Here is a 23,571-nt window from a genome sequence, read left to right as displayed (position 1 = left end):
TTACCCTTAGATATAAACAACAATTATATACAGTAATCCCTCGTTTATCGCAGATAATTGGTTCCAAAAACCACCCACGATAAGTGAAATCCGCGAAGTACGGTCACCAACAAGAAGTACTGGGCAGGCTAACGAGTTAGCGGAAAAATGCTAATTCACGATCGTGCTAACACGCGAAAACGGACTTCTAAAGGAATGAAAACGAACAATTGGAGCAATACTACATTGTCCTAAAGGTTAGACACAAGTTTCCTCAATTTAGAAATTTTATTTAGACTTTTAAATGTTTATTTAATTTGGGGGGAAAAAATCCGCGATGTAGTGAAGCCGCGATAAACGAAACGCGAAGTAGCGAGGGATCACTGTACTCTGTGCGCGTGTGTGTGGGGGGGGAGGCAAGTATCGCGTGAACGGCGCTCGGGGCCGCGCTCACGTGACAAACTGGCTGCCGACGCTACCAGTTCACGTGACGTTTCATAGCTTTCGCTTCAAGGCAAAGTAGTCGCCGGTTAACGTTCACAGAGAGCGCCGTTGTCAACGGCACGGCGCAGAATAACTATCACATGTATCTTTAATTTAAAAAAGAATTAGGCGTCGTCCCATCCATCGTTGTTTAATTTGACAGTTCGGCAACTGAAGTGCACTTTTGTGTGCGGGCGTCCCACCTGCGACTGAACAGCGGCGGCCGAGCAGCATCTAATCGCTCCATCTCTACATTTTTTTTTTTAAACTAACATTAGTAGGACTTGCACTGTCACGGTGAAAAGCATGAAACGCTCCGTGACTTGTGGTTCGATGTTGCTCCTCAGCGTCTTGTTTGCCGTGTTTGGTGAGTGTTTTGCAGACCTCGTGAACAGCTGCCCGGAAGACAAGTGGCGTCAGCTAGCATGCAACATGAAAATATTCGCAGTTTATATTAGCAAACACAAATTGTCCGTCACAAAATGTACGTCGGTGAGCATATGACAGTCACTTACACATAATAGTTTTTCATCTCGATTTGGTTATTTATCATACAAATAATTAATTCCCCTTTCTAAATGGCAAGGGAGTTCACATTTGGCTTAACCACTGTTTGTTTTGAAACAAAAGCTGTCAAAGTGGGTCATAATACACTAGAAGTCTCTGGACTTGTTGTTTTGTAATTCATCATTGGAGTTTTGTTAATGTGCAGCAGCAGCTTTATTGTCATCTGAGAGCTTCATGTGACTTCTGTGTGCTGCTTTGAGCTACTGATTTTCATATCGAGTTTAACAACAGTGAAAATACTCCCAGTTGCTGACCAATAGCATGAATGCAAGTCAATCTAATTCTGTCGTTCTTGCCTATGAATATAATATTGTGTGTTCCAGTGACACAGATACACAGTCTGCATCTCAAAGACAAATCAGAATAATAAATGTCTTTTTTTTGTTATTGCTTTCCTGCAATGATCTGATTGCGGGGTTGCGTAAACTGTGCGGTGTGTTTACAGGGTGAACGGAGGTGGCAACAGGTTCAGGTTTCAGCATGCAGTATTCAAATGCTGGTGTGATGGGGGTTGGGGAGAATACTGAATTATTTTGGGTATAGTAAAGGACAAATAATACTGCCACTTTCTGTGTAATTACATCAGGACCACAATCACATTGTTGGGAAACTAAAAGCCAGTCAGCTATTATTTTTAATAATGAGTCATTAAATGCTTTTCTGGCCCAAAAGTTATATTAGAATATTTTATTTGAATCTTTTAGGCTCGCTTCAGGCTGTTACTCTTGAAGTGAGCGAGAGGAACTCGACGTGCATCAAGGCTGAGCTCTCCGCGATGTTGTCCATCACGTACAACACTTCCAGCACCTTGGTACGTCGAGCTGAAGATACAAAAAAGCGGATTCTTCCGAACTTCCACCTTCACATCTATTCCGATTACGAATCAAAAACTCGTCTTTCCTCAGAGAACCGTCCAGGTGCCGCTGCCCAACACGACCACAGTGGACGCGGCAAGCAGCAGATGCGGCTCAGTTAGCAGCAGCCCGTGGCTGGTGGCAGCGTTTGGATCTGGACATGCACTGGGGCTGAACTTCTCAACCAATGGAAGTCTTTACAATGTGGCTTCCTTGATGCTGCAGTACAACCTTAGTGATTCCTCCATCTTCCCCGATGCCAACAGCTCTGGTGAGAAGAGAGCTTGTGGTTCTTTTCCAGTTGAATTGAGAGATGCGGTCCAGTTATCCTTTCGTTTTCTTTTTTTTCCAGCTGTGGTAACCGTTCTGTCAGCTTCGGCCGGCATCTGGGCAGCAATCAACACCACCTACCGTTGTGCGAGCGCCACCTCGGTTGGAGTTGGGGGGCAAACGGTCACCTTCTCTGATATGAGACTTGAAGCTTACATGCCACAAAATGATCTGAGTTCAGATGGTAGGACATTTTATAAAAGTTCTGCTCAACCTTATAGTTGTGCCTACCTGGTCACTCAACGTTCCTTGCTTTGTGCATCCAGAAACGATATGCGCTGCAGATCAGGCGCTTACCACCACAAGCATTCCGAGCACCACCAGCCGTCCTCCAATCACACCGGCACCAGAACCCACACCACCCGGACCTCCCGAACGGGGGAATTACTCCATTCGCAACAGCACCGGCACAATTTGTCTCCTGGCCCAAATGGGACTACAGCTCAATTTCTCCTATGTCTCTCAAGCGCAGAATCAGGTAGTGGAAGCCAGGAACTCGTCGTCGTGTTCCATCTTTCTACAATTATTAACATCACATTTGTCTTTTATTTTTCCCAGACTGTTCAGGAATTTTTTAATCTCACTCCTAATCTGACAACTTCTTCTGGATCATGTGACGACAACAGCGCTATCTTAATTCTGAGTCAGGGCAGGAGTACCACACTCAACCTCACCTTTACACTGGTAACTGTACACTTGACGCTGCTGTCCAGCTACTTACAATTTGTGCGCGGACACGGTTGCTAATCCAAACCGTCCTTGCAGAATTCCACGGCCAGCAAATACTACCTTAGCGGGATAAATATGATTGCCAACCGGTCTGATATGACAGGTATTAAAGCAACTCTTGCATTAATTTGCGATTCGATTTCAAGAGACTCAATCGTGTCTCTGTTTAGCTCCCTTTTCAGCCGGCAACACCAGCCTGAACTACCTGCTTACCACCCAGGGACGTTCTTACATGTGTAACGCGGAGCAAACTCTGGCTGTGGTGCCAAGCTTCTCTCTCAACACATTTCGGCTGCAGGTTCAAGCCTTTAACCTCACCAACAACCAGTTTGCCACAGGTACAGTGTATTCTTTGGACCTTAGTGTTTTTTAATAAAATGTCAGTGATGATGCTGGAAGTCATTTATCATCCATCTTTGCATCTGCAGCGGAGGAGTGTCAGATCGATCAAGACGATATGCTCATCCCCATCATCGTCGGAGCAGCCCTTGCCGGACTGGTGCTGATCGTTCTCATTGCGTACCTCATCGGCCGCAAGAGGAGCCACGCTGGGTATCAGACAATCTGAACAGAACCTGAGGGGAACGTGACAGTGAAACAGCAGAGCTGCAGGCACAAGCGTTAGTCAGTGGATACAATGTTGCCGTGTCTGCATGTTTTGTAATATTTGGAGAATACATTTTTTTCTGGGTTGACAAACAAATGCCAAATGCAATTAAGTGTTAAGTTTGAGTCCAGCATAGAAGGCAGCATGTTGACCCGGTGGAGGTGTTACTTATCTTTTTGGAAATTATTCTTTTTGTGTAAAGTGTGCTTGTTTTCAGATGGGTAAATTATTTATAAACTGTGTCTTCTCCCGCTAGTTAAAAGACAGATGAGTATCGCAAACTGAATGTTAAAAATGTACTTTTAACCGATGGTTCCTTTTTGTAAGAAAATTGGACAGCTAAGAACGTGTACATTACTATATTCAAATATTCCAGAGTTGAGTCTCCCATGTTAATAAATACTCAAATGTTTCTCCTTCCACAAGGCTTTTGCAGTGAAGCGTGACTGCCTCTTTTTTTTTTTTTTTTTTTATTGTGTGTGTGTGTGGTCCAACAATTTAAGGCTGCCTTGTCTTGCTGATATCCTCAACAACTCCGAAAAAAGTGTTCAAAGAAACTAGTGAGTGATTTGATCTTTATTTTTATAGAAAATGCTTTTAAGTTGTTTTTTTTTGCATTGTGCATACTACTAAAACAGAATAAACATTTGGGTGGTGATTCCTTTTGAATAGACCCCTTTGGAGTTTGTAAACAATGTGGTGTCATTTGGAAGCGTGACTTAGATGTTCACAATGCAATTTATCATTGTTTATTTCAACAGTGTTTACAAAGGAATGGATGTGGAAAAAAAGAAAAGTCATCGCCCAGCCATTGGACTTGGAAAGATTCAGCACCGGACTTCCAACTTTGTGGACCTCAAGGGAAATGTAAGTCAAATGAACCCTTGCAGATTTCAATTGAATGCAAAACGACCTATGAACAATTTAAAAGTTGTTTGCGTATCTTGGTGACTTATGAAAGAAAAAAAAAACAGGCATACATGATAGTAACGGCACTTTAGCTGGTGATTATCAGTTTCAACATTTTAGGGCTGGCAGAGGCTAGGATGTGATGTATCATTCATTTTTGTTTTTGTGGTTTTGTCAACCAAAACCACAACAAACTGACATTTTTCTAAAAATACATTGATTGCGTCGCTTGACCGTGCTCAGTGTACAAAACAAAGAAATAAATGAAACCTGGATTTTGACATGTGTTAACTGGTTCCAGAGTAACATTCTCAAAAAGAAGAAACAAATCACAATAATGTGTAAACTACAAAGATGGTGTTATTTTCACATAGCAATAAATATCACATACTTTTCCATTTACGGAACGGTGAAATGATGAAGACGAAATCAATACATGGAGGTGAAGGTGAAACAAGTCGTTTGGTCCTTCGGTGAAATTTTCAAAAGTGCATGAGCAAACAAAATTCATTTTGCCTCCTCAGCCATAATTTGCGTTCGACACGCTGCTCTGAGTTTGGTCAACGTTGCAATGGGTAGACTTCCTGGTTCAGTAAAGATTTTCTAGGATAGCAAAAAAAAAAAAGGATGAAGAAGGAGATCACTGCCGGTCTTTTTGTTCTATCTCGTTTTACCTGCATGAACGGGTGGCATTCCTCCACAAACGCTCCTCGCGTGATCTCCTTGAAGATTTGACATATATCTGGCAAGGACTGAGCTTCTTCAATTTGAACTCTGTAGTGGTGAATCAGCGTCAGTGCCACGCGGAAAAGAATTTTCGAGCCCTCGTAGAACAGGCAATCCCAAATCCGTAGAACTGTCTGCAATAGAAGCAATGCTGAATCGTTTCTAATCATTTGAGATAAGTCTAACCCTCACCTCCACAGGAAGAATGTCTATGAAGAGGCAGATGAACCATCGGGACACCACAAGAGTCCACATGACGTTGTGATCCATCATGGCCTTCCAGACTCCGGGAGACTTGACTCGGACCAACTCCCCCAGCACCTCCTGGTCTATCTTCAAGCCGAGCATAGCTGGACTGTAGTAGTCTACCATCAGAGAGGTACGTAAAGAAAGACATTCCGATGAAGAAAGTAGGAACATACTGGAGATAGCGTTGACCACACACCTGGTAAGATCCTACCAAGGAGCGCATCCATCAGCCAGAAAGACTTCTCTTCATCTTTTGTTATAATGAGCAGATACCCAGCTATAAAATTCATACCCTGAGAGCAAATCAAATGATTTTGACATCAAATTTTTCATTTAGAGAAGAGACTAGCGGACATGATGTTTACCATTTACCTGACAATAACCCACAGCAGCATTGTGGTGACCGTAAGCCCGCAGCACATTGGACAAAGACTTCTGCAGACACGGGTTAGATGTCTTTCGGAACTGCACGTTGTCAGGAAATGTTCTGTTCAAGTCTAAACAAACAATTTAAGAGCAGTCAGTAGGGGAAGGTCCTCCTCCAAGCGTTAACCAAAACCACCACAGGCTAACCTGTGCAGATGGTCTCCACCAGTTTGGGGTCATGTTGGGCTTTGAGCAGGGTCTGGTAGTAGCCTGGGTTTTTCTCCAACTGCTCTTGAGCTCCGCTCGCCGCCATCCAAATCAGAGCCCGGTGCTCATTGGGTATGCCCTTGCGTATGTAACGCTTCACTGGAGCAGAAGGAAAATGGCGGGTTACCATGTGCGATACAAGCTTGTGTCACTTGCACGATTGACACTCACATTTCACGTTCCTCTGCACCTTGCGTTTGCTCTTCAGTAGTTTGGACCACTTGATGGACCTTTGTGTGAGCACAACAAGATACTCGGACATCAGCTCTTCATAGGACTCGTAGTCAAAGTCTTCTGGACGCTCAAAGCCGTATGGATCCACCCTGGATGATATTTGGCAAATTGAGGATTTTTATTGATTACTGATTATCGAAACTCAACGCAACACAAAACATGAAGTAAAAGTGCATTATGAATTATTGACCAGATCAAATTTGATTGGCACAATGCTTTGTCTGTCTCGTTACCTGAATATACTTTGTTATAGTGACGGTGGATGGCGTGACGCGGTACCTTTAAGATGATTGCATAACATGATAAGCCTTCTTTTCTTATCTTATCTTATCCCCTCCACCAGACTAAATACGTACTTATCCTAAGGAAGGAAGAATTGTATTTGTATACAGTGTATGTGTTTTGAGCAGGTTATAAATCACCCAACTAGATGTTAAAGACAAAATAATATTTAAAATGTCACGAGTGAGCAAGTAAGGTCCTAACAAAGTCAAGGTTGTTATGGCTAAGGACATTTTCATTGCCAAAACAAACAAAAATACTTCAGTGAAGCAGGTAACGCTCAACAGTGGCAAATGTTGGGTTGGGAAATTATTTCCTGTTGAGTAAAAAAGTTCAGCACTATATTATTTGCAATCAGACAATCTTTAAAACAAAAAGCAATTATCTGCGTGTATTGAATACAATTTTTTTGTATAAATATGAATGATAAAAAATTTTCTTATGTAAATGCCAAATGTGACTATTCATTTTTTGGGGAAAATACATATACTAAATAAAGTTAAAAATTACGATTTTATAGCAATTACGACAGGCAACAGTTTATATACGGAAGCCCTTTTTGGGCCATTTTAACATCCCGACTTTTGACGTCATCGGTTACCTGTTCACTCTGTCTTTGGCTGTGTCGCCGTAGGAGCTCGCCTTATTCTTCTCCATGTCTTCTAGTTTCTCCTTACTTTCGGTCCGTTTCTCTCCGAGATATTTCCAGACTGCGTTGGATCACGCCCTTCAAGTTGAGTTTCGGGTAGTTTATTTATTTAGTAATTTCTTTCTTTGTTTACTTTTTTTCTTAACAACACGGATGTTCTCGAACTGGATCTCCGCATGCTACACGCAAGTGGAAAACAGCGTTTCCTTAATTCCTCGTTTCTTTTCTAAATCCGATCGCTTAGTTTGTTTAGCAGATTCCCAGTGCAGTCGGCCATTGTAGCTGCCATATGGAGAGAACTTTAAGTTTGACTTTTGCCGCCATTCATATGCACCTGCTGCTTGCGTCTTCGCTCCCTCGGAATACAAACCGGAACGTACCAACGGAATCAAACAACGCATGCAATCTGTATTTAAAGATCGGAGGTTGGTTGCCCGGCGATGGCAGCTGAAGATTTTCTTTGGACTCCTGGAGAAGTCCGTGGATTCGTGGAAGGAAGGTTGCAGACGCGTGACGCTTGCTCCGGGACTCTCACGTCAATCACATCTGATGGTGCCTTCATGGGAATCAGGTAAATCTGCACTACGGTACAGTGGTCACTTCACTTGTCCATGTGAACAAGAGAAAAGTTTTTTCCCCTCAAGGAATGTACTCTTTTAGTTAAAAGCACACAAATTGCCCAGATTACCTTGATGACGTGTACTTAATACTTTTGTGATATTGTAGCGAATATATATGTAGACTATAGTTTGTTTGCAAAAACTATAACGAATGCAGTTAGAGTGATAAAGAAAAATGACTTCTGAAAATGCACTGTATTTCATTTTAATTTTAATTTTTCATTTTAAAATGACATTATATTACATTGCATTACACTGGTTGGGCTCGACCACTTGAGGGCGACACTGACAAACAAAACAAAAATTTCGGCGTGCATGTAAAGTGATTTTATATTATCATTTGTAATTTGAAAAAAAAATGCATAGGATTGCTGATTTTGTATATTTTGTTTTTATTTGAATGTATATGGTCTGATTCAGTTGCCTCTCCCCCGATTCATCAAAATACATGTATTCATTTAAAAATGCTCTACTTTAATGTTTTTAATTCTAAGCAATCTAGAAAGTAAATGTGTCGGTAAAGCGTATAACCTTAGGTTTATATGTTTGTTTGACGGACGGGTCACCGTAGTTTATTGACGTATACTTTGGTCTCATGGGTAATTGAGTTTGAGCGGCCTCAGATGTTTGGCAACTGTCTGGTAATTCCAAAGAGCTCAATTCTGCCGTGATTGTGTCCCTCTTTACGTCCTCCTCCTCCTCGTGCTTTACTTGAAATGTTCTTTCAGTTTTATTTTCTGCTGTGTGTACCTTGAGGTCAAGAGGACATGACTCCTGTAAAGTTGCCCTTGTTCTCAATCCGGCTTCAAAAACATGAGTGGAGCAGTTTGAGGCTGAAGTCAGCCTTTGAGCCAAAACAGTCTCCGAGTGTTGACCATCACCGTGTTGAGTATCAGATCTACAAATGTGTGGTATGGTGTAACGAGGCAGTCCTCTTTGATTAGCTACACGTCGGTGTCGATTTGGTTCATCCATCAGTTCTTTCCCCATCAAGCTATAGTCTGTACCAATGGAGACGATCCCACAATTTGTGTCTTTTTCCATTTTTTTCACATCAGGACTAGCTGAAGCCTCAAGTTGATGTTTCTTAAAGTAGTGTTTAGGAGAAAAAACCTCATATGTGGACCACAGGATGGAGCATGGAAGGACAGATGTCATGTGGTACTTTAGTGGCGCATCACTGTGCAGGACAAGCTTGTAGGGTCCGGGAAGGCACCACTGTGACGCACATCTAAATTGGATTATCTCCTGACAAGCATAGTTCAGCTTTGCTGTGGTGCAAATATTTTCTTGTGGTTTTCCAGAATTACAATATTGTGCATCAACTCTGATGTTGCGTAATAAATCAACACTCTCATCCAAAAGTGGTGGAATTTGCTCTGGTTTTAAATTCAGCTGTGATTTCCCCTCAGGGTTTCGTTGCCCTTCGTCTCTTTGATTTGCTTCCAAGCACTTCCTTGTACTTTCCAATGTCACTTTTTTGCTCTGGATTTGTTTGTGATCACTTGCTCGTTCACTGCAAGCAACCCGTTGTTTGACACTGACGGTTGCGGGAAGTCTCTGGTTTGAACATGTCGAGTTTATCCCCTTGGACACAATGGCCATGTTTTCAAACTTCTCCATCAAGGAGGACAGGAGGATCCCTTTTCCAATTTGTCTTGAGGTCATGGACCGCTTTGGGGTCTTCAGTCCCATTTCCTTCTGCTCAGTCAAGGCAAACTTGGCCACGATATCTTTCACCATGCCACCTCGCTTCAGTTTGTGCTCTTTTCTTTCTTTGCTATTTTTGGTCATTGCATGTCCACCATATTCTCTGTGATTTTGAGCACCGGCCGTTCCTCCTCTGGATAACAGAGTTCCTACCTCCCTTCTGTTTGTCAGAGGGGGTTTGGGAGTAGACCTTGAGAATTTGGATTGAAGCAACCGGAATGTGGTCAAACGTCGGGGTGTTGGGTCATCTTCTTCTCCACAGAATCCTTCAAACATCTCATTTGGTTCTTCTGGGATCTTAGTCTCTCTTTCGGTCGTTTTATCAAGGGACTGAATCGCTGGTATGAGATTTGGTTTAAGTTCAGTCTTCTGGATTTTCAAAACAGTTCGATCTCGCTTCCTTTGGAATGAAGCTGTGGAAATCATCTCATCCCCACGTTGGGTTCCGGCGATCCTGTTGGGTAAGTCCTGTGTCAGGTAATGCAGGAGAGTCTCCAAAATCCCTCGGAGCGATGGACGACAGTCGCGGTCTCTTAGTAACTTCCTCAACATACGGGCATCAGGGCTGATACGGGCTTTCTGAGAATCTGCTCTATAGAGAATAGAGGATATGCAAAACTTCATTCAAATGAGCGTGTCCAGAGGAGCAGAGAGAACAATTTCAGCAGGTAGAAGAATTTTGCACGGTCGAAACAGAAATGCTGCTGCAAACAACCTGGTAACTTGGTACTCATGCACTCAGTCAAGTTTTCTTGTTTGCAGTGATTTAAGATTTTGCAAACAAGTTATTTATTTATGTTTTTAGATTCAGGTGCAGCTACATACATAGTTAAAAAAATTAACCTGATATATATTATAGTAAAAAGTTTGTAAATTTCTTATACTGAAGCCGAAAGTCTTTTAATTAAATTAATTACATTTTTAGTTGACCAGTATAATTTTCTTTTTGCATATGGCTACAAATCTATTTTTGAAATTAAAAATTGAAAACAATTAAGAGAAAAAAAATGAAGTGCTTATTAGCCAAATTTGCGTTAATTAGGCAGCGCTGATTAGTTCTTTGGATAAATGAGGTAGATTAAAATTAAAAAAAAAAGGTGCAACCAACTAAAAGATTTATCCTTCAGAAGTGTCAAGAGAAAAAGAGTCAGGGGCTTTCGATGTCTAAGTACTTTTTTAATCATTGCTACACTATGGTTAGTTGACATGCTGTAACTAGTATGTTTGTTTACAGAATTGAATGTACTGACAAACTACAGTTGGATCGAGTCCTGGAGAGCTTTTAGATTTATGATGTAACATGCTCGATGTAAAAATAGAACTATGTCTGTATTGAGAAATTCTCCGTTTAAGTGCGCTCAAAAACAGGTTAGCATTTTAAAGGCAGAAAAAGTGTTAGCCTTGGGTTGCTAAAGTTTACTTAACACTTGCAAAAGTCTTTCCACAGCAATGAAACACCATCCAATCCATACATATTAAAAAAAAACATTCCACATAATGTGAGTTAAAGTACTTCCATGTGGAATAGATGCTAATTAGTGAAAAAAACAAATGTTAATATTTTCTCACACACTCGAGAGGATAATGTTACATTGGAAAGAATCGGTTCTTTGGCTCGTGCGGTTCCTGTTGGACTTGTGAAGTGCACTTTTACTTGTCTATGCACTTCTCGGCCGATGCGGCTTTGTAAAGCGCCTCTCCCAGTTCTTCCAAACGCTCCTTTTTGTCTAAATCCTGATACAGGTTGGAGGGAACTTGGCTTAGACCGTACATTAGACCATAGAGGCAACCAGCGATTAGGCCCGTGGCTTCGCTCTCCCCTAAAATAACAGACAAGTGACAGTTAGCTCCTTTCCAAACTATCGTTTTCGAATCCGACATCTTACCTCCGTGGAACATGGCTCGCTTGCATAGTTCGGCCCAGTCGTTTCCCGCAATCAAAAGGGCGTCGTAGGCTATCATCGGGGCATCGTGACCCCTCCGCCCCGCACGGCCCTCTGAACTCCATCGCTTGTAAATCTGCACCGACAAGAGTCATCAGGCAATTCTCAATTCAAACTCTTCACGGAAAAAAAAGAATGACCTTATCCGTTTCTTCAGCATCATAGCGACCGTCCAAGAAGGGCTTATTCTGCCCTTCTTTTTCGAGTTGCCGTTCTTCCAAGTAAAACTGCCACTTTGCTTCAAAGTAGAACCAATTTTCCTGATACTCTGCAGAGAAGTATAATCAACGTCCACGACGTTAACCAACCCTAACTTTACATTTTGAAACCATGAGGAAAAACGTTGTTTTACCCGCCATGTGGCGTATGGTCTTCCTGCAATACTCCTCGGCACGAGGGATGACTTTCATGAGCTCACGTCCCCAAGTCCCGAGCGGCTTTCCCTGGATTGCATAGGATGCAAACAATGCCGTTGCCAGGGATCCCAAGAAACCTGGAAGGCAGCAACCATTGCTTCAGACGCCATTTTGAATTGATGTCAATACGTCGATATTTGGGAAAATCATCACCTGTGGGATGATTGTGGGTCATCCTTCCAGTTTCAATGCTGACCTCTACCAGGCTTTCAAGTCTATCCGGTTGCCAGTATCTCATCCCCACGCACATGGCCTTAGCGGCACCCCCGAATCCAGACCCTGCCCAGAAACATGTCAGCATTTTTCTGACTAGGCAAAAGGAATTTTTTTTTTTAGGGAGTGAGAGAAAGACCTTTTTCATTGAAGGGTGTATGCCAAGCGAGGAGAAAATTGTGAGGCTTAAGGTGTACACAGCCTTCCACCGTCACCGGGTCGGGGTTTTTACCCTGGAGAGACACCATGGCTTCCACGTAGAGACGCACCAGCTCTCGGTAGAGGTCCTCCAGGCACCAGTAATCTAAACGTAGGCAAACACGCAGTGATTGGGACTCATTCACGCAAGAGGCGACGAGTGTTGCTGAGGCGGGCTAAGTTTAGACCGATTAGAACAAGCAAGCCTTGAGCAAACGGAGACATTCACACACACGCACTCTGGTCAGCTGAGATCGACAAATATAAAGGCCGATAGAATTTAGTTTTGTCACTCTTGTAAAGTGATACAAATCATGTCAATGTAGAAAGGAATGGAGATTTACGGCATGAGAAACTTGTAGCCTTGTGTCTCTTTGTTTCCTTTGTTTCATTTGATTCTTCTTCTGTTACACAAGATTCGATTAAAAGGGGAACTCTGAGATGAATAGAGTCGAATTTTTCAGTCTTTACGTACGTGTGCGCCGACGGCATTCCAGGATGTGGCTAAATGGGGAGACGTAATCTCAAAAGATGTCATCGCCATATTATTGTTGCCTTGTTACCGGCAGGCTATTGTTCACCAGGGAGAGAGCTAAGCTTGCCTATGCTATTTTAAACGGAACATTTACTGCCATCCTTCGCGGGGGATTAACATGACATTGGGATGACGAAATTTCTACTTAGATTTTGGCTTTGGTGACTAGAAGATGTGAGGATGGTGGCTGGTCTGGAATCATTCTTAGAAATATCGTTGGATTACAAAAAGGACCTCATCTATATAGTTGAACTCAAATTCCAAACTGTTCTTGACGCCCGAACCTACCTGTAATAAGTGCCTCTGCAGTAGTCATGTGCATTAAGGCGGCATCACTCAGCGGCCAGTTATCGGGGTCCAGTTTAAGTCCTGCCAGACCGCCAAGGGACACCAGTTCTTCTTGGATCTTCCTGCCTGATGTACAACTTTCCCAATGGCCTTTCCTGAAGCCCAAGGCATCGCCAACACCACCCAGAAGCATACCTGCCTTGAATTTCTCCATGATTACAACTTCTGATGACTTCTCTCTCCTGCCCCAGAGGACTTGATCACTCTAAAATTCCCTTCCAAATGTTTTCCAGTGCCAACAATTCTATTGGCATTGTTTCTTCAGGAGGTTCCAGTTACTGCCGCAGTCCTCTAGCTTTTCTCCGGTTGTCCGTCCTGTTGTGTGTAAAAATGCACGTTACGTTTCAAGCGTGGTTATCCACCACAGCGTCTTGATGGCATGTTGACGGGAACGATACGTCTCCTAAAAAGGCAAGCAATCCCCTCGGCTCTATAGCTTGAGTGGCTCGGTTTGGGGTACCGACGGGGCCTGGAAGCACTTTAAGAGATGCTAATGTGTTGGTGGTCAGCTGGTGCTGGACCATGTTGGGATTCCACTCCACCCATTGGGAGGAGGAGAGTGAGCGTGTAACATCATCCTCAGTCATTCACCGAAGATGACTCTAATCCGAAACACGCTCGTTCAGACATTTTCAATTTACGCTTGCCCACATGTTCCGTTCTTTAGCGATCTTATCTCATCGCTTCCTTTTACCTTTTCTATTCCAACATGCTATTTGAGACCTTCTCGATAATCTCTTTACCCTCCCACGATTGTGGAGCCAGACATACAAAGTAACAGGAGACAAAGCATGACCACAAGAGCTTATCAAGACTGTGACGACGATGATGACATGAAATCGGAATGCAACCGGATAAGAAACAACTGTTACCGAGCAGGCATCGAGTCCCTCACAAAAATATACACACAGTATCTGGCAGTGCTTTTCATTCCGCAATATGAATCATTGTGTTGGAAATGATACATTTAAACAAAATTACAAACTTGATAACGAATGTCAGAACAAGGAAGGGATTGTGTTAATCTGATGTTGTGATGGTACTGCAACTCTTAGCATGAAATAACGTTGAGCCTACTCGTCGCTTTTTGTTGCCACGACAGTCGAGGACGATCAGATGATAGATAAACGATATGATCACCGACCACCACTAAAATGTAACGTCTTAATCCGTTTCACACACATGCTTTATTGACATTCTTTTGTAAAACACCTTTGGGACTTAATCTGATTCCTTTTCCATGTAACCAGATGACACGAACCAAATGTAACACATTGCCCATCTTCAGGATGACATTTTCTCCTCAATCGTGTAACCGGCAATCAGTTACATCAGGTTTCACATCATCTGCATATTTTCAGAAGGACAAGCAAGTGAACCAGAAGTACACACGGTGTACCAAAGTACACAAACAACCAGGTTGTGTGAAACATGGGCGTCGCTCACTGTGGATAAAACTTGTTTTGTAGCATTCACATTCAATGCGGGTTTAAAGGTCATACAGGTTGATAGCTTTGTGAAGGGCAGCAGTGCGACATAATATGGGGAAATAACTTAAAACATGTTCGGGTTGACAGTCCAGCTATTGTAGTGCTCGTAGCTATCCCGAGATGGCAGCAACAATGTCAGTCAGCCCTTTTTCTGAAATACTTTCCTGCATCAAATTAAAACAATGTAAACAAAAGACTTTGAAAATACTGATGGATTGTTTGTTGACCTAAAATGTAGCAGCTTAGTGTGATCAAAATATTTGCCAAACTGTGTAAATCAATGGCGTTTGTAGTTGGCGTCATTCACCGGGCGACTAAAAAAACGCTTAACGTGCCAGTCAGTTCCTGGCCGTGCTCCGATTTAAACATTGCTGAACATTTTGAAAAAAAAAAAAAGGCAGTTGTGTTTCAAAATAGAATGCAAATGAGGAGCAACGCAGTATTTTTACTGGTCCTCAAAATGCATACTCTTTTGAACCAACTGTCAAATTTGAATATAAAATGCAGAGCTTGGCCACGTTGCTAAATGTAAAAGCAAAATAAAAGTATCACAAGGAACCCCAACTGAAAACAAGACTGACAGCGAGTGCACACATAGCTCGCACTGCGATCGTCAGTGAGATCGTCGATGGCACTGTTCCTAACTATTATTGTTCCAGTCACTGACAAAAGGAAGACGGCACCTGCTGTTGCTGCACCAAAAGCTCGCCCCCACCCTCCCATCCTCTTTGTTGTGCAAAAGATTTAGGTCAGTGAGCCAAGTCCGCAGCAGCATGATGAATCTTTGTCCATAATTGCCAAGTACCAGATGACCATCACTTTCAAAGTTCACTCCAAGTCGACGTATAAAAGTCTTGGCGCGGCGTCTTCCACGAGGAGGCATCGGCAACTCTGCAAACAAGACTACTGAGGCTGTCTTTTTGGCTTATGTGTTTTTTAAAAAAAAAAAATCATTCACAAAAAAAAAAACTGGGAGAGAAGTCCATTCAAAGTGTGAGTCGAAGGCTATGTCATGCCGCTTTTGCCCCCCGATACGATTGGCCGTGCAAACTCCACAAAGTCATCGATGAGAACTGGCCATGCCCCTGAGAAGAGAGGAGGGGAAAAAAAAAAAAGTCTCAGCTAAGCTTGCATGCAATGTTTGGACAGCCTTGAAGAAAACAATACGTGACAAGCAGCTCACCCTCTTCATCATAGTTTGACATGTCATCTGCAATCATATTGCCAAAGTCCAGAAGGAGATTCCATGTGTCCTTGGGGATGGAACGCTTGTGATGCTCCTGAATGCCAAACATTTCATCAGAGTGTTAAAAAAACGATTTGCTATTTCATACACACGCTCCTCTCACCTGCAGGAATCTGTTCCAAAGATCCAAAAACTTGAAGCGACCAGTGAGAACTAGATTCCAGTAAGCCACGGCCATCTCCAACTCTGAGACATTAAGAATGACGGAGGAAATCAGTTGCGATAAAAATGAAATTCAACATATTTACTTTTGGCCTTACCTAAACCTTTTTGTCCAGGATTCTTGGCGAAATTAAAGGTGAACTGGTAAAAGTCTTTAAACTTGCCGCTGTCTTTTAGCTCCTGTTCTAGTCTGGGAAGGATGGCCTTCAGTTTTTCAGGAGTGTCACAGCTGGGAAGATCAAATTAGTAACTAATATTATTCTAATTTTTTTTTGGGGCAATCTTTACAGTTGAAAATAGATTTAAATATGTATTTCACTATCGCTCACCCGAGGTCTGCCATCCCATCCAGGAACTCTTTCTTACTGAACTCGCACTGCGTGGCCGCTCTGAACTTCCACGCTACCACCAATATGCTCATGCTGGCCGGGTCAAGGGTCAGGTCATCGCAGAACTGTTGGATTCCATCAATTCCAATCTTATTCTCATCCTGGGGATCTGCAAAGATTGACAAGAAATGCGATCAAATCACTGGAAAGGGAGAATGTCACCGCATGGATTCCGACACTCACCTTTATATCTATTATAGAGCTGATCCAGCTTCTTGCGATCTATTAAATTTTTCATGGACTCTTTAAAATAGAGGTCTGGATTGTGGAAGTAATTGTCCGTCGCGACTTCTAGTTTCCAGTCATTCTGCGACAGGCAGTACACAGCAGTTCTCTCTCCTGCCTGTGTGAAGGACATGAACTGCCGGACTTTGTCTCTCTGTGATGACTTTAGCTTGTGCTGGAAAAAGAAATCACAGCAAGATGAACCCACCATTATTGAGTTCAACACACTTTTGCAAAGCCTACTTCTAGTACTGTTTACAGTATAAAAAACTTTAGCAACACAATGTGGGACACATTTGATCCAATACAAACAAGGTTTGCTTAATTTAAATAGGTCATAAAACGGAGGTATGCGCATGCGTATTGAGGTTGAAGTAGCGCAAAAGTGTCAACACAACGTCCTGATGATTTACAGAATGATCCTACTGTACTAAATGAACCTTGCAGAAGGTCATCCACTGCAAGTCTTGCACACTCGACCCGCCCGGGGATCGTACAGCACATTCACTGTGACCGTGACGTGACACGGTCAAACGGGATCCTCCGAGTGGTCTCTTGACCCGGAGGAGCGGCTTGGGGGCAGTCGGCTTTCCAAAAAGGGAAAGGTACGTGCCACAAGTGCTGTCGTGCGCCTTCCAAATATACCAACCACTGACCTTCCCTTTCCATCATATAACCAACCAATGCGACACGAGGCTTAACAAACAACTATTTCGCAAAACCTCATATTATGCAAAAAGCCTTTTTGCAACATTTGCATTAGAAATCTCTTGCGCTGGCATCGCCTTTTGAATTGTACCTACCATGTTATCACCCGCTGTTTTGGCCAACATAGCTATTTAGCTGTGTTGCGCATGCGCACAAGAAATGCACTACTGTGTTTGGAGTTGATTCATGGGAAGTGTAGTCCAAAAAGCTATGTGCCTTGTTTTGCACTAATCTAACCGTATTTACATAAGTGGAATGTTAATCTTTTTAAAAGATCGCTTGGTAGTGACGGCAAATGAAGAATGAAATAGAGGTTTGTCCAAAAAATGCATATAAAAGTCGTAATTACAGATTGGTGGGGGGCGTCTGATTCAGTTTGAACAACACCTTCAAACTGATTTGTACCTGGACTGAGCGATCGTCCTCCCCCAAACGATTTAATTCCTTTTTTTTTCTCTGCAATTCAAAATGACCCAAAAGATAAATCGACGTAAAAGTGGTTGCAGTAGTTTCAGGCACTTGACTTTCTCGGGGACAAAAACAAAACTACAACTCCCATAGCGAAACCCAAAACGGTTTCGGAAGTAATAGGAGACGGCTCAAAGTTTTCAACATCAATTTTGGCCATTTCGTTTCTCCTTTTTGGCATGAAAACGACGGAATCATGACGTAATGTCGATTCTGATCCGGGTGGAGATGGACAGAGTTAGCAAAGTTAGCTTTAGCAATACAGTACAGAATGTGAGTTGACTCGGCTGGCTCGAGCTGGTCTGACAGCCCTTAAGATACAACTTTAAAACCGGCGTATCAAAGAAGAATGACAAATCAAAACGTTGTCCTGGGGAATAGAAAATAGAAAAGAAAATAGATCTGTACCTATCCGGATGACTGAGCGATCGTCCACCCTTTGCTAACACCCCTGTTGTTGTTTATCTATCCCCCGTGAAAGTTGTTGGGCAAGTGATCGTCGCTGGGAGGCTGGCTTGTTTGAGCAATGTGGCCAGAAGGGGGGAGCCATCGGTGCCTTACAACAACCTGATTGTTCCCGGCTTATTCACTCGTGCACAGGAGAGCCGACGCAGTGCAAATAAGATTTCGCAGGTAGCTGTTGCTTTATCCGTGTGTTTGGACTGAATCTTACTCAACCGGGATGTATTTCCACCAGCCCAAGTGCTTGCTCATCCTCACATGATGGTAGGATCAGCTGTCACGGTTTATTCCGATGTCATTGCATGCTTTTTCGCTATTGGACTCATTCAGTGTCCACCAAACAGCAATGAGGAAGAATAGCTGTCATTAGTTGCCATTACGCGTTCCTGTGTAAATAATGCAATTCATTGAAAATTCTCCACCCACTGCAATTGTGTTTGTGTTAGTTAACCATCATCAATGTCATGTTTTGGCACTGCTACTTTCCTGAGTTCCAAGGATTCCCTTTTGACTATTTGTACACCAACTCACAAGTCTTGTTGATCAACGTTTCCATAATTGCAGTTATTCATCAGACAGTATGATTTTACAGCCTTTAAGATATTTCCATGAATGAGTGTTTTTACTACAGCGGCCATCCTGTGCAGAACACTGGAACTATTGACCACCAGTAGCAGCAGCCAGCACCCAAGCAGCATTCCAGCCACTGGAGGAAGGGGCAGGGCAGCAGTAGTTTGGAAAGGTAACGTCACCCATCTTTGGTTGTACTCCCAAAGGTCCCCAATATTAAATCAACTGGATTGGTGAAGGGCTCTGTGCAATATTGCTGGACAATCGCAACTGTATGAAAATGTAGGTCTTGCGCTGGAGCCCAAACTTATATCAGCTTTGTGTTGTTCAATAAAGAACACCATCATCCGTGTATGCACAGCTGTTGTTTAACCTGACCCGCTGGCATAGTGTACCACACCTTACCTAAATATACGTTGTGCACAGTGACTCACGAAAGTGTCTCTCTTCCCTTTGTATGTAATATAAAGACAATTTGCCAACACCTACTTTTGCTTTTGATAATGCCTGAATTCATTTCCCGACGTTTGCAGTAAGTGGATTGTAAAGCGTTCTATGAAGAATTGCTTTTGTGAGGTCAGAGATTTTCAGCAACATTCTGGTCTCACTGTGGACCAAAAAAACCCAGACTTGTTCTCGAAGCTTTCTCTTATTGTTGTCTTGTCTTTTTTCAGGCAGCCTGTCGCTCTCAACATCTCAACACCTTCTAGTCAGGAGTGATTAGCTTCTTTGGATGCAGATTGTTTGTTTATCTCTCTGCCTCGGCCTGGCTGTGGCGTTTGCTGGCCATCACGCAGAGCAGGATGCCCAGCATGCCGTCAGGAAGCGTCACAGACGCGTGGCCGTACACGGCAAAGTCTGGTTGACCAAAAACTGCATCTGGTTGGGCGGTCTCCTCCGCCGAAAGAACGCGGTCGTCAACAAGCTGGCGGACGCCGCGGCTGCTGTTATGAGAGACCAAACCCTTTCAGAACCTGAGCGGCACTTTCAGGTACAAAACGATCTCACTTTGGACTTTCTTAACATTGTTAAGTTGTTTTTTGTCCTTGGAATTCCCATAAAACGTGTTTTTCTTCTGCTGACTTTCTTCAGGTGCACACAATCCAGGTTTTCCAGAAGGAGTTGAACGAGAGCGAGCACATGGTGTTCCAGGCGGTGCAGAGTCTGCAGAGGGCGCTGCAGGGCGACTACCGGGATGTGGGCAACATCAAGGAGAGTAGTAAGCAAAGATTGGAGGCACTCCGGGAAGCGGCCATACAGGTGATCACAAAGCAAGCCGATAATCGTTTTGGATCGAAAATGAATGAAATGCAAGATTTCTTCATTTTCTATCATCCAGGAGGAGCAGGACTATGTTGAACTGGTGGCTGCAGAGAAGCATCAACAGGAGGCCGTCAAAAGCGTCCTTGCCCGGAATAAGACTCGGTCCATTATGGATGAGATCCTGGAGGACGTCAGGAAGGCAGCAGACCGACTCGAAGAGGAGATTGAAGAGCACGCCTTTGACAACAACAAGCAGGCTAGCAATCGACACTCCTCAATCCAATTTAGTCTCACGTAATCCAGTCGGACGGGTTCTAACATGTTCCGTCTCTCTGCTCTTTGTTTTGCCGTGTAGATGCAAGGAGTCAACATAGAAGCGGTGCTGAGGGTGGAGGATGACGAGGAGAACGGAGGCAAGAGAAGGAACAAATCGAATCAGAGGGAAGTGGAAGACGACTTGGGCCTGAGCATGCTCATTGACTCGCAAAACAATCAATATGTGCTGACCAAACCCAGAGATTCCACAATGCCGAGAGCCGACCATCATTTTATCAAGGTCACAAAATGCAATGTTGTTAAAAATATATATATTTTTAAAATTTTCAAAGGTGGAAAGAGCTATCATGCGCCTGATTTGTCACTGTACAAAATCCTGCACTGAATGTATTTTTCTATATTTGAACGTGTTTGCAGGATTTGGTGTCGGTGGTGATGTTGTCGCTCCCCTGCGGCTGGATGTGCACCCTGGTAGGTCTTCCTCCCATGTTTGGATACATCATCTGCGGAGTCCTCCTGGGACCGTCCGGGCTCAACAGCATCAAGGTGTGTGCGTCTGTCCGTCACTGCAAGTTTCTCCTCCCTTACCGTCCACAATGTTAATTCCATGTTGGGCAGTCGATGGTGCAAGTGCAGACTTTGGGAGAACTGGGCGTGTTCTTTACCCTCTTTGTGGTTGGACTGGAGTTCTCACCCGAGCGTCTCCGTAAGGTAAAGCGAAATTGGGACTTCAGAAAAATGTGGATAATATATCATAATACAACACATGCGTGCAGGTCTGGAAGACATCAGTGCAGGGTTCCTGCTACTTGTGTCTCCTGATGGTTTTGAGCGGTTTGTTGTGGGGACAAGTGCTGCACATTCAGCCCATCCAGACAGTCTTCATAGCCACGTGTCTGTCGCTGTCCAGCACCCCCCTCGTGTCTCGTTTCTTAGCTGGAGCGAGTAGAGGGGAGAAGGAAGGTTTGTGCGGCGCTCTGAGTCTTCTAAATTCTGCAAAACTGTCATTGCTGTTTTTAGGACGTGAACATTTTTGAAGCGGCTCCCAAATTGTGTGCGCGCGACATAGGTGACCTCGACTACAGCAGCGTCCTCCTCGGGACGTTAGTGATGCAAGACGTTCAGCTCGGCCTGCTCATCGCCGTTATGCCTACTATGATCCAGGCTCAAAGTGGAGATGCAGACAGGTTGGTTCTAGCTCGCCCTCAAGTTTCCTCGTGCACTCCGTTGTTGGTCAGCTCCCTTCTGTGCACGGCAGCTTCTTGTTCGAGAGCCTCCGTGTGTTGAAACTACTGGCGCAGGTCGTGGTGTCTCTGGCTGTGGTGATGCTCCTCTGCGTGCTGCTGAGATCCTTTGTGGTTGGCCCCTTTTATAAGAAACTTCACGCTGAGAGCAAAGGCAGCAAGGAGATCCTGGTGCTAGGGATTGCGGCTTTTGTGTTTTTCATGCTGACGGTACGTACAATAGTTGCATTTGCGTCATCAAAATAAATCCAACTGAATTTGAATCTGAGTGGTGAAATACTGTTTGGATGATCGCTCGTTCAGGTTACCGAGTTTCTGGAGGTTTCAATGGAGTTGGGCTGTTTCCTGGCCGGAGCGTTGCTGTCCTCCCAGGGTCACATGGTCACGGCGGAGGTCAAAGGATGCTTCGAGCCTATTCAAGATTTCCTCGTCATCATCTTCTTTGCTTCCATCGGTCGGGTACCCTTCGATGATTTGATGGGTTCATGAAATGGAGCGTAACAGTCATTGCTCCGACACTGCAGGTCTCCACGTGTTCCCGACATTTGTACTGTACGAACTCACCGTTCTGGTGGCACTCACGCTCACACTTGTCATCTTGAAGGTAGTAACATTTGACCTCCTCGGGACGTTTCTATTCCCAAGCGGGCCTCCATTTTTTTTTCTCTTTCTCTTCCTCTCTCAGTTCATGATGGCCGTGCTGGTGCTGTCTGTGATCTTGCCACCCGGCTCTCGTCACATCCGCTGGATCGTCTCAGCAGGTCTGGCGCAGGTCAGCGAGTTCTCCTTTGTCCTCAGCAGCCGTGCGCGGCGTGCAGGCATCATCTCGAGAGAGGTCAGGACTTTACTCTCTTAACTGTGAATCCTAAAAAGTATGGAAAGGAAGTTTTTGAACGTTCTCCTCAGGTGTACCTGCTGGTTCTCAGTGTCAGCACCCTCAGTTTGCTGCTGGCACCCATCCTGTGGAGAGTGACGACACACAGATGGGTCTCACGAAGAACTTTGGGTATCACATGACCACACTGGCTTTCCGGAAGAGATGTTACTGGGAGGTGGAAAACCCAGCAGCATTGGTGCAATTTAAATTTATTTGCCAGCACAGCAGAGTGACATTTTCTCATCTGATCTCATCAAATGGCAACTTTGTTTGCTGATCTCGCCTTGAGATATGTTGATCACTCACCTTCCAAAATACTCCAACATTCTTCCAGCATACTCTTCTTTTGTTATTGGTGTAAGACCGTAAACTTCTGTGTGCACAGTCGTGTCGTGCTCCATCATCCGTTCCAATGTTCTCCATGTCAAAGACTTGCCACCAGGTAGCAGCATGTTGCAGAGATTTGAAATTTTGGGATCTTTATGAAGTTCCTTGAGCAGTCTCCGCTCAACAATTACATTTTAACCACTTTATTGAGGATTCCAAGCAATTCCAGCAATGCACATGCATTTTTCCTGCAACAGAAAAAAAAGAAACACTACATACTTGCACTAGTTACTATCGCATTCCAAATGAACGTGCCTACTCAACTTACTGCCCTGCGTACTGCTCGTACAGCTCGTCTAAATATTCTGTGTACATGAACATGTACTGTTTATATACTGAACATATTACTGTCAGCAACCTCTGAATGTAAAGAAATCGGTTTTTTTTATGTTGTTATTTATTGAACAGATGAAGAAATGTGAATGAGCCAGTACGCAAGGAACATTGTACATTGTATCTTTTTGAAATAAGATAATAAAAGTGTTAATTATCCTTGTGTCCACTGCAAAACATTATTATTATTATTTTTTAATTGTTGTGTTATCTGCCTTTATTCCTGTGCTCTTGTTTTTTTTTTTTATGTTTCAGGA

The 23,571-nt window shown here is 43.5% G+C and overlaps 5 protein-coding genes across 17 annotated transcripts; 2 read left to right on the top strand and 3 right to left on the bottom strand.

Annotated features, from left to right (window-relative positions):
• The first annotated feature begins 430 nt into the window (after positions 1-430).
• Positions 431-4,218, top strand: lamp1a (lysosome associated membrane protein 1a). The gene is made up of 9 exons (XM_088370419.1): positions 431-829; positions 1,734-1,840; positions 1,935-2,154; positions 2,236-2,397; positions 2,480-2,691; positions 2,772-2,897; positions 2,979-3,045; positions 3,113-3,280; positions 3,371-4,218. Exons 1-9 carry the CDS (start codon positions 769-771, stop codon positions 3,508-3,510), a joined length of 1,263 nt encoding a protein of 420 aa, XP_088226545.1. The 5' UTR covers positions 431-768; the 3' UTR covers positions 3,511-4,218.
• Positions 4,219-4,282: 64 nt separating this feature from the next.
• grtp1a (growth hormone regulated TBC protein 1a) lies at positions 4,283-7,786 on the bottom strand. Of its 3 annotated transcripts, none has more exons than XM_088370424.1 (9): positions 7,566-7,786; positions 7,184-7,309; positions 6,238-6,389; positions 6,007-6,165; positions 5,806-5,930; positions 5,630-5,726; positions 5,377-5,549; positions 5,133-5,318; positions 4,283-5,061 (listed from the first exon to the last, which is right to left on the bottom strand). In XM_088370424.1, the coding sequence occupies exons 2-9, from the start codon at positions 7,237-7,239 to the stop codon at positions 4,966-4,968; spliced, it is 1,044 nt and encodes a 347-aa protein (XP_088226550.1). In that variant the 5' UTR covers positions 7,240-7,309; positions 7,566-7,786; the 3' UTR covers positions 4,283-4,965. The 3 variants fall into 3 exon arrangements, with proteins under 3 accessions (XP_088226550.1, XP_088226551.1, XP_088226549.1); XM_088370425.1 differs by having other exon boundaries at positions 7,612-7,786; XM_088370423.1 differs by having other exon boundaries at positions 7,184-7,786.
• Positions 5,548-23,473, top strand: slc9d1 (solute carrier family 9 member D1). 9 transcript variants are annotated; one of them, XM_088370414.1, is made up of 16 exons: positions 5,548-5,563; positions 7,650-7,802; positions 19,012-19,106; positions 19,609-19,925; positions 20,027-20,194; positions 20,274-20,453; positions 20,553-20,753; positions 20,891-21,019; positions 21,092-21,184; positions 21,250-21,436; positions 21,543-21,660; positions 21,732-21,927; positions 22,021-22,171; positions 22,242-22,321; positions 22,403-22,552; positions 22,624-23,473. In XM_088370414.1, the coding sequence occupies exons 4-16, from the start codon at positions 19,668-19,670 to the stop codon at positions 22,732-22,734; spliced, it is 2,022 nt and encodes a 673-aa protein (XP_088226540.1). In that variant the 5' UTR covers positions 5,548-5,563; positions 7,650-7,802; positions 19,012-19,106; positions 19,609-19,667; the 3' UTR covers positions 22,735-23,473. The 9 variants fall into 9 exon arrangements, with proteins under 9 accessions (XP_088226540.1, XP_088226542.1, XP_088226536.1 ...); XM_088370416.1 differs by having other exon boundaries at positions 18,996-19,106; positions 19,613-19,925; XM_088370410.1 differs by having other exon boundaries at positions 18,996-19,106.
• On the bottom strand, positions 10,717-13,897 carry adprhl1 (ADP-ribosylhydrolase like 1). The gene is made up of 7 exons (XM_088370420.1): positions 13,155-13,897; positions 12,273-12,437; positions 12,074-12,199; positions 11,857-11,997; positions 11,645-11,772; positions 11,448-11,580; positions 10,717-11,381 (listed from the first exon to the last, which is right to left on the bottom strand). The coding sequence occupies exons 1-7, from the start codon at positions 13,366-13,368 to the stop codon at positions 11,212-11,214; spliced, it is 1,077 nt and encodes a 358-aa protein (XP_088226546.1). The 5' UTR covers positions 13,369-13,897; the 3' UTR covers positions 10,717-11,211.
• On the bottom strand, positions 14,383-18,599 carry dcun1d2b (DCN1, defective in cullin neddylation 1, domain containing 2b). Of its 3 annotated transcripts, none has more exons than XM_088370429.1 (7): positions 18,311-18,599; positions 16,685-16,901; positions 16,442-16,610; positions 16,211-16,341; positions 16,054-16,136; positions 15,888-15,984; positions 14,383-15,789 (listed from the first exon to the last, which is right to left on the bottom strand). In XM_088370429.1, the coding sequence occupies exons 2-7, from the start codon at positions 16,857-16,859 to the stop codon at positions 15,710-15,712; spliced, it is 735 nt and encodes a 244-aa protein (XP_088226555.1). In that variant the 5' UTR covers positions 16,860-16,901; positions 18,311-18,599; the 3' UTR covers positions 14,383-15,709. The 3 variants fall into 3 exon arrangements, with proteins under 3 accessions (XP_088226555.1, XP_088226553.1, XP_088226554.1); XM_088370427.1 differs by lacking the exon at positions 18,311-18,599 and adding an exon at positions 17,530-17,641; XM_088370428.1 differs by lacking the exon at positions 18,311-18,599 and adding an exon at positions 17,167-17,519.
• Positions 23,474-23,571: the final 98 nt, after the last annotated feature.

This window comes from Syngnathus floridae, chromosome 3 (genome assembly GCF_059516105.1).
Source record: "Syngnathus floridae isolate MCC-2025c chromosome 3, RoL_Sflo_1.0, whole genome shotgun sequence".
Classification (NCBI taxonomy): Eukaryota; Metazoa; Chordata; class Actinopteri; order Syngnathiformes; family Syngnathidae; genus Syngnathus; species Syngnathus floridae.
The sequence above is the reverse complement of the archived record's forward strand: the minus strand, read 5'-3'. Positions and strand labels throughout refer to the sequence as shown.

Coding starts and splice junctions, on each gene's coding strand:
- grtp1a (XM_088370423.1), bottom strand. CDS start 7,239: ATGGAGAAGAATAAGGCGAGCTCCTACGGCGACACAGCCAAAGACAGA. Junction 5,727..5,805: donor CTGCTGTGGGTTATTGTCAG/GTAAATGGTAAA, acceptor ATTTGCTCTCAG/GGTATGAATTTTATAGCTGG. Junction 5,550..5,629: donor CCTTGGTAGGATCTTACCAG/GTGTGTGGTCAA, acceptor CTCTGATGGTAG/ACTACTACAGTCCAGCTATG.
- slc9d1 (XM_088370414.1), top strand. CDS start 19,668: ATGCAGATTGTTTGTTTATCTCTCTGCCTCGGCCTGGCTGTGGCGTTT. Junction 21,020..21,091: donor CCGGGCTCAACAGCATCAAG/GTGTGTGCGTCT, acceptor CATGTTGGGCAG/TCGATGGTGCAAGTGCAGAC. Junction 22,322..22,402: donor TCACACTTGTCATCTTGAAG/GTAGTAACATTT, acceptor TTCCTCTCTCAG/TTCATGATGGCCGTGCTGGT.
- adprhl1 (XM_088370420.1), bottom strand. CDS start 13,368: ATGGAGAAATTCAAGGCAGGTATGCTTCTGGGTGGTGTTGGCGATGCC. Junction 12,438..13,154: donor TGCAGAGGCACTTATTACAG/GTAGGTTCGGGC, acceptor GCCTACGTTTAG/ATTACTGGTGCCTGGAGGAC. Junction 11,998..12,073: donor GACCCACAATCATCCCACAG/GTGATGATTTTC, acceptor GCTGCCTTCCAG/GTTTCTTGGGATCCCTGGCA.
- lamp1a (XM_088370419.1), top strand. CDS start 769: ATGAAACGCTCCGTGACTTGTGGTTCGATGTTGCTCCTCAGCGTCTTG. Junction 830..1,733: donor CGTCTTGTTTGCCGTGTTTG/GTGAGTGTTTTG, acceptor TGAATCTTTTAG/GCTCGCTTCAGGCTGTTACT. Junction 2,692..2,771: donor TCTCTCAAGCGCAGAATCAG/GTAGTGGAAGCC, acceptor TATTTTTCCCAG/ACTGTTCAGGAATTTTTTAA.
- dcun1d2b (XM_088370427.1), bottom strand. CDS start 17,559: ATGTTGGCCAAAACAGCGGGTGATAACATG. Junction 16,902..17,529: donor AAACAGCGGGTGATAACATG/GTAGGTACAATT, acceptor TTCTTTTTCCAG/CACAAGCTAAAGTCATCACA. Junction 16,342..16,441: donor GATGGGATGGCAGACCTCGG/GTGAGCGATAGT, acceptor TGATCTTCCCAG/CTGTGACACTCCTGAAAAAC.